This window comes from Rhagoletis pomonella, unplaced genomic scaffold (assembly GCF_013731165.1).
Source record: "Rhagoletis pomonella isolate Grant_MI unplaced genomic scaffold, Rhpom_1.0 Rhpom_scaffold_07097, whole genome shotgun sequence".
NCBI lineage: Eukaryota > Metazoa > Arthropoda > Insecta > Diptera > Tephritidae > Rhagoletis > Rhagoletis pomonella.
The window spans coordinates 1-8,480 of NW_023465626.1; the positions used below are offsets into that span (position 1 = coordinate 1).

Below are 8,480 nucleotides of genomic sequence, written 5' to 3' on the forward strand. Positions count from 1 at the left end.
CTTGTGCGCAAGGGTATTATAACTTTGTGTGCATAACGGTTTTTTTTAACGGTCTAAAGGAATCGAGATAGATATACATATGTAGACATATTAATACTTAATTACGCAGAATGAAAGAAGAAGCCGATTTAGCTACGTCTGTCCGTCCGTTCGTTCGTTTAAACGATAACGTAAACAATAATTGGGATATCTTAACAAAATTTGGTATAAAGGCTGCCCCTCTTCCGAGGTAGCATTAAAAACGGGCGAAATCGGACGGTAACCACGCCCACTTCCCACATAACGGTATTTTCTATAAATAAAAAAATAATAAATGGATCCAAATTGTTGAAAGCTGGAAAGGGGAAGTAGAATTTTGGCATAAAATAAGATAACTATAAAGGTTTTGGAAAATGGGCGTGGCACCGACCACTTATGCATAAAGAAATGCTGTTTCTCAGTAGGCGCTTAACCACCCCTACCAAACTCGGTACGAACATTGCTTAGTGTCTCACTACGAAACCTGGTGAACCATTTTTGAAATCGGACAGTAACCACGCCCACCTCCCATATAATGGCAATTTACAGAAATACAAAAACTGCTACAAATCAATAACTCTTAAACCTACTTACCTCGAAATCGATGTTTGCAATATTCTTTTAGCAGTAAATCAGATTTCTGCACAGTTTTTGGAAATGGGCATGGTACCGCCCACTTCTGATTACAGACATATGTATTTGTATCTCGGTAATCAAATTATCAATATCTACCAAGCTAGGTGGAGTTACTCCCCTTGGTACAGAAAGGCAATGTGTTGAAAATTTTTGAAATCGGAATAAAATTACGCCCACTTCCTATATAACGGTAGCTTTCAGAAATACTTAAACTCCTATATTTTTATAATAAATTAGGACTCTAAGCTACTCAAGTTAATACTTACAAAAATATCTAAAGAAGAAATAAGATTCTTAAACTGTGTTTACATATAAATATGATCTCAATCAAAACCCGTTTTTCAATCACCCCGTTTACACATGCAAATCTTAGATTATTAGCCGTCAAATTTGTTGTGCTTAAAGTTATATTTCTTCTCTGTGCCACCGTGATCACTTATTTCTACTATATTTATCAATTTAAATATATTTGCACTTAATATTTTCTTAAAAAGACCTCTACAAACTTCTTCTCCTAGCTAACGTCCATTTTTTATTACTTTTATATTTGTCATTTCTCCTCTTCGCAAAAATAATCGATAAAACTAGGTTGGGCACCGAAAAGCTATCGGTTTAATCTGAGATTATTTTATAATTACAGACTAACGAGGAATGAATTTTGTATGGCTAATCTCTTTTCCTAATTACAGATTAGGGAGTTAAGCTCGAAGATAAGAAGATAATATACTTATATGTAAAGCTAGCATTATAGATTTTCGGAAAATGGGCAGGACACCGCCCACTTACATAAGTTTATGATGGTAATCGGTTTATCGTTCAATTAAATATTTCATTAAGTCTAACTAAGCAAATTATCGAAAATGTTTGAAATCGGGTGATGACGCGAGCTTTTCATATAATTTACAGAAAGGCGAAAAAACTATATTTAATAAGTGCGCTGGGTACCTACGTATATAAAGTTCGGTTTCACCCGAACTTTTACTTCTTTATTTATCTCTTCTCTCCCATAGAGTAATTTGGAACTCTAAATATTCTCTCAAATTTCACACTCATGGCATAATACGCCCATTCTCTGAAATAAAAAGTAGTAACAAAGCCCCAGCAATAACCATTACTGGCAATTTTCATTTTGAACGTACTGGCTCTGTTGCTGCCAATTCAACAACAGTATCTAGAGTACGCTTCATATGAAGGCAGCAGCAATAATAAAGCAGAATAATTTACTTAATAAACAGAGCTATAATGCCAGCTTAAGCATACCTTCCTTCAAGTGAGCGTATGGCTATTGAGAGCTAAGTACATGCATACAGTGGCTCACAGCCAAAACCATGTATAAAAAAAAAAAATGTATTTTGTTAATATTCACAAATTTTTTTCCTATTAAATTGTTTTAGTTATTTTTCTATAAAAATGTGGTTCATATTACAACAAAAACCAAAATTCCAAACTTTGTACCAAAACTAGGAAAATTCGAAAATTTTCCAACATTTAGGTCCGTTTTTTAGAAAAATTTCGGACATGAACAAATCTCACGAGTTGTTACATTTTTGGACAAAAACCGTTTATTTGTGAAATTTTTTTTTTTTTCATATAACGTACGCCTTTGCATGGAAAAAATTGGCGAAACATGAATGGAGTTTTTTTAAATTTTTCTACGTACGTACATATATGTATAAGTACTTAAATAAATAAAAGTTTTTTATTGGGAGTGAAAGCAGAGTTCGGCTGTGAACCACTGTGAGTACATATATTCAGAAGGAGTATATACACTCTTGAGTATAAAACCACTAGGGTTGCCACGTAAACAGAGTTAGGAAGATAATATATAAACAGGTACATATCGATTATCCTTTGCACAATTTCAAATTTCAAAATTCAAAAAAAAAAACAAAAAAAAAACCCTTACTACTGTTAAGGGCCCTCATGTCTCTAGCCCTTGTCTAATCCATGTTTAATTTTACTACTTAATCTGGTATAAAAAAAATCTATTCGCTGTCATTTTAATTATATATATACGCAGTTGGTAAAATCTCTCCCTGACCATCACTAGATGCATAACCTTTTTATAAAAACAATAATAGATTGGCGCTTACACAATATATTCGTGTTTGGCCGCGCATCTCCTCCGATTTGTGGTGTGCGTCACAAAAAGGGGAGGCACCCACAGTTTTACGCCCACTCCGAATAGCGATTGTGTTTTTATGAGAACCTGTTTTTCATGGCAGAATACACCGGAGATTTTCTATTAAAAATAAATTTTATTATTTACATATTTATTTTTTGATGTTGATCGGAAGCTGCGCTCGATGCCAGGCCCTGCGGAATGGTAGCGCGCACTGCTAAACACTACACCACAGCGGCCGCTTTGTGCTTCTCCGGGTCACTGTACAAGCTGATACCACTCCTGGAAGGTACTTTAGCACTTTCATCCGAAACCAACAGGGGATTAAATGGTGATTCAGTTAAGCGCCTGTACTAGCACCAAGGTACCGGTCCTTTCGTAAGCAGTTTCTAGCAGTAAGCTTATCAGAATAGGATTTTATGCACGTTTTCGATCCAAGGATAAAATCTGGTGCTGATGTTTGACGATAAGTACAGAGTGGTTTATTTAAACCGTATGCGAAATCTTCATTTCCGGCTACATTCAGCTCAAACACCTGTGCGGACTTCTGGGAATGACGCTATCATATTTCGTACGGCAACTCTATCAACATATACAAACATACATATGTGGATATGTATTACATATTGGTCTCCGAAAATGTTCATGAACTACATACATATACACTTAACAAAAGCAGCGCCATAACCACAGGCAAATAAGTAAAAGAGAACAGTAGAGCTAAGTGAGTGGGAACAAAGCTGCGCGGGTGTACAACGAGACCTCCATCGCAGCCAACATGATTAAACATGTTTTTGTGTGTGCGCTTCAGTTAAAGAAATCGTAAACCCTTGCCTTTTGGAAATCACGCGATACGAATACGAATGAGAGATGTCAACAAAAATTGGAAAAAAACAGTGGGCTCGACCCAGAGCGCGCAACTCGTGCACAACATTTCTGGCGCGAACCAAGTGGTTTTGTACGAAAACGATGGGAAAAAGTGATTCAGAACAGTGGTATCTGGCGGCTGGCTGTTTATGTCGTACGCTCACCGCTGAAGCACGTTTTTGCTATATCGACAAGATACAGATACGGGTGTATGGCAAGTGTGTATGAATGTAGGTACGTGCTGGTATACTATATTATATATGTAAGTACATATGCATGTGGGTACAGGCCTTCTGTTCCCGCTTACATTCTTTTCTTTTTTGTGACTTCATGAAGTCAGCGAGCGCCGCGTGAGTAAACTTGAACTGCAGCGTTTGAGCGCGCAAGAGAGGAAGTGTGCGCAATTCGGCGCGCGCTGTCATCACAAAAATACATTTGGTGTCTTGCATTGACGTTGGATAAAATACATAGTATCTATATACTCAGGTTTGCTGCCAGATGAAATTCTTTTCCACTCGTCGCCGCTTTCGTGTGTTTGAAGCGCGCGCGCGCACTCTCGGGACGCCTGCATTGCTGCTGGGTGCTGTGCTGTGAGTAGCTGGCATATAAAATGGTGAGCGCTCAGTGTTCTGCACGCATTTTGCATTGAACCATAAAGGAAAACGGGTCGTATGGACGCACTCTGTGTAGTTAGAAAGAAAGAAAGTAGCGGACAAATTTTTACGTGAATTTCATAATAATTCGTTTGCAGACGCGGAAACGTGAAAGAAAATATTTTTTACAAAAAAAGAACGCTATTAGTGAAAAAACTCTTCTAGCTGTTCGAATTATAAAAAAAAACGTGTAAGAAAAACTTTTGTGCGACAAAACAATAAATGAAGAGAAATTCCAACGCAAAGTTCAAGCGAAGAAAAAATTGTGTGTGAAAAAATTGAACAGCCCAAATCCCAGCACCCGAAAACTATCCACTCACCGAAATGGCCATCGCTTACTACATACCCGATCAAGCTACAGTCCTGCGACGCGGCATTATGAAGGAGCAGCAGATTCTACGCGCCCGCCAGGCATATTGGCGATTTGTATTCATACTATTTTGGGAATTATTGCATCAGTATGTGCAATATGAACGCCAGAGTTTGGGTAAATGCCGACTAACGAGATTTTTGCACTAAAACGACAACCACAATCCATCTAAGTCAAGTTCACCAACAACGAAAGCAAATAGAAACCAAAAAAGAAAACTTCAATAGATAGCTTTTATAGATACGCAAAGAAAGAAAGAAATTCATCTGTAAAATCACGCTAAACGATAAAAATAAATTGTAAAAGTAATAATGCTGACAAGTGCAAAAATTCATCACTTCATTTCAATGTTCATTACAATTTCACCATAAAGAAAATCATTTCACAACAAAAAGAGCTGCCCCACCGGAGCAACGTTGAGCCGAAAATGATTACCGCAGCACCAACCAGCAATGCACACGTTATCAACGTCTTCGTCAACCTGTCTGCAAGCAAATACTTACCCGTACATGTATATGTACGTACATACGTTAGTTGACGCGCGCCAAAAAAGAACCGGATTTCGTATACCGCTAACCCATAGTCATCCAAAAATGGATTAGTCATTTAGCAGTGGCCGCGACAAAAGCTGATAATTTTTTTTTCCATTCGCGGTCAATAACCGTGTGAAAAAAGGCATTTGACACATATTCGTGTTCAATTTACACATTTCATTTGTATGTAGATTTTTTACTTTTCGTTCAAGGTTAACGAAAGTTGGCTGTTCATAACTTGTTAGTTCTTTCCTTTTTGTGTTTTTTCCTTTGATATATTAGATACCTAAATATGTATGTATGTATTTACATTCAATTCTACTTACCATAGCAGTGTAGTTTTATTTAGTCTATTTCTCATCAAAGCGATTGTGATACGTCTCTATGGTTTCTAAAATAAGCATTAACCTGTAAGATTATACTTAAAATACATTTGTATTAAGTAAGCAATCTCTGCGATAAGCATTAGCTATAAGTGATCATAAATTGTAATATAAAATATAAGACACTATTACTTTATAAGATACTCGTGTTAGTAATGTAAGAAAATGAAATAAATGACTCAATCATTGCTAAACAGAAGTAAATTTGTATTATTTTTCAATTTTTATAAGTGGACATCGACATTAAGCACTTATTTACATACATATGTACATATGTACGAGTTAGGGAAAAATTACCTTTGCGCTTTGCAGCATTGTGGTCGCTTTGTGGGCTCTGCCTACCAAAGTGGGAAAACTATTTTCATGTTGTTAGTGAAGTGGGTTCTTGTTTTCCCTCACAATAACAGGACAATTCTGGGCCCGAATCACAGCATCCGTGGTCGAATAAAATCCGATTCGAAATTTCTTTTTCAGATTAAGGCATTCGGTAGCGAGCTCGCTTTTTCAATTAAAATTATTGTTGTAGAGAAAGTACCTATCACTAGAAAATAATCGATTCTACTTGTACCCAAAAGTACTTACTCAGATTAAATATTTTAGTTCAATGACCTGTGTATATACAGTGGAGAAAGCTGTTTCCTTTTTGCGAAATTATAATTCCTGCCATAGAAAAAAGTCATTCGCAAGGAACTGACGACGCAACAATGCAAATTGAACTTCGCGCAAGATTAAAAAGAGCTGAAATGGAATTGAAAAGCCTGAAACGAGAGACGTTATAATCGTTTTCTAGCTTGATTTTTCCGATTCAAAATGAATTCTCCATGATGCTTCCAAAAGTCATAGGCTGGCTTCACACCGCCTCTGATTCGCTACTGCTTTTGCTCTCCCTTTACATATATGCGCTATTTCAGTCTTAACTCTAGCACAAGCGAGTAGTCCATTTGGCCGAATTGTTATTGCAAAATATAGATCATCATTTTTTTTTTAAGCCGTGACTACACAGACCTACATATGTACATATTTTCAGTTACATTTTCCCAAGTTTTGCAAACAAGTAAATACTTGCACATTATACTCGATACCCACCAAGCACATGTACGCGCGTATCGCAGAGGTACTCGAGTATATATTTGTAAGTATGTATTGGTATTGGAAAGTCGCTTATTCTGACTAAGAGGGTATTTAGACGACGACTTTCCAACCTGCGTTTTTTGCACATTCTCCTTTAAAAAATTCTTCGAAAATCTTCGTCCATTTACACGATGGCTTTTTCTTTGTGGCGTTCTTGCGTTTTTTTTTGACATTTAACCGTCAAATTTTCTTTGGTCAATTCTTTCGTTCTCATTTTTAGAGCATAGCGAATCGCGAACTCGAAGTAAAAATTCGAAAATATTAATTCGATAAAAACGAAACGTCCACCCAGGCTGAAAAGTCATCGTGTAAATTGGTTCTAAGATAGTTGAAGGTCTTCTGTAAGATAATTTAAAGACAGTAGTAAGCTGACCAACCGTCCTCCTTTGAGGAGGATTGTCCTCCTCGAACGTGATTTGTCCTTCTCAAAAATATTGTCCTTCTCTGTCCTCCTTTTAAGCAAAAATGTCCTCCTCCTCCTCCCTTTCTACTTTTATACATTTTTATGGCCTTATTCATAAAAAATAAAGTGGGTTTAAGAAGCTTTATAAATTGACGTGTTCATGCATTTTTCAATTTATAAACCTTTTGTAAAGCAACTTTATTTTTATGAATAATGCTGGACTTCCACTAGGCATTAAATGGAAAAAATGACAAATGACAAAGTCGTGCATTAAAAAATTATTGTGTCATTACAATAAAAAAATAGTCATTACGTTTATTTCCACATGGCATATTTTTAAATGGCATACATTTTTTGTCATTTCAATGCCTAGTGGAAATTCGGCATAAGGCAATTAAACGTTCAGTTAAATGATGTAAACTTTTGATTCAACTAACCGCCTGTGAGAGTTGAACAGTGTAAACGCCTTTTAGCCTTAATCAATAATATTTAATATAGCTTTCTTACGGCCCCCAATTACGTAGTTCGCTCTCTGATACATAATTCGCACTCCAATTACCCTTCGAATTATGTAATTCGCCATAGAGTCCGATTAATCGGCATTGGAAGCGGCCCTTTTTGGCCGATTTTCAGACAATTCTTTTTACTTTTTCTGCAATTTTAACAAATGTTCATCAAAATTTGAAACTGTTTAATCAGATTTTTTAGAATTATTTTGAGTGCACAGTTTTTGGAATTTTAGTATAATAAAATGCAAGTTTGAAGTAGCTAGGTCAGTGTTGATCTTTGACAATTTTTTGTTCACGCATTTTCTTCCAAACAAAGTATCCCAGCAAAAAATTGGTAATCGCTTTTAGTAATAACGTGTTCTAGAAGGCATAGCAAAGTAGAATGTCCTACAATATTTTATTTATTTCGCTTCTTTGTTTGATTTCGGGGAATGCAAAGTAGAATGTCCTATAATATTTATTGTTTTATTCGCTTCTTTGCTTTATTTCGGGGCATGCAAAGTAGAATGTCCTTCAATATTTTATTTGTTTCGCTTCTTTGCTTCATTTCAGGGAATGCAAAGTAGAACGTCCTACAATATTTTATTTGTTTCGCTTCTTTGCTTCATTTAAGGGAATGCAAAGTAGAATGTCCTACAATTTTTTTTTTTTATTTCACTTCTTTGCGTCATTTCGGAGAATGCAAAGTAGAATGCTGCATCGTAGTCAGCTGAAAAATAGAATGAATATCCAAAAATTCTTTTTCTACCGTTACTTTCTATGGAAATTTGTCTCGCATAAAAATCATGTTTTGCTTTGTTCAATTTGCAGCGAAGTTGAAGTCAGTCAACGAAGCGAAGTACAAGAGTGAGGAAG

The 8,480-nt window shown here is 36.1% G+C and overlaps 1 protein-coding gene across 1 annotated transcript; it reads left to right on the plus strand.

Annotated features, from left to right (window-relative positions):
• The first annotated feature begins 4,279 nt into the window (after window positions 1-4,279).
• Window positions 4,280-5,641, plus strand: LOC118755707 (cell death protein rpr-like). Its single transcript, XM_036490529.1, has one exon. It carries the CDS (start codon window positions 4,621-4,623, stop codon window positions 4,813-4,815), a length of 195 nt encoding a protein of 64 aa, XP_036346422.1. The 5' UTR covers window positions 4,280-4,620; the 3' UTR covers window positions 4,816-5,641.
• The last annotated feature ends 2,839 nt before the right edge of the window (window positions 5,642-8,480 follow it).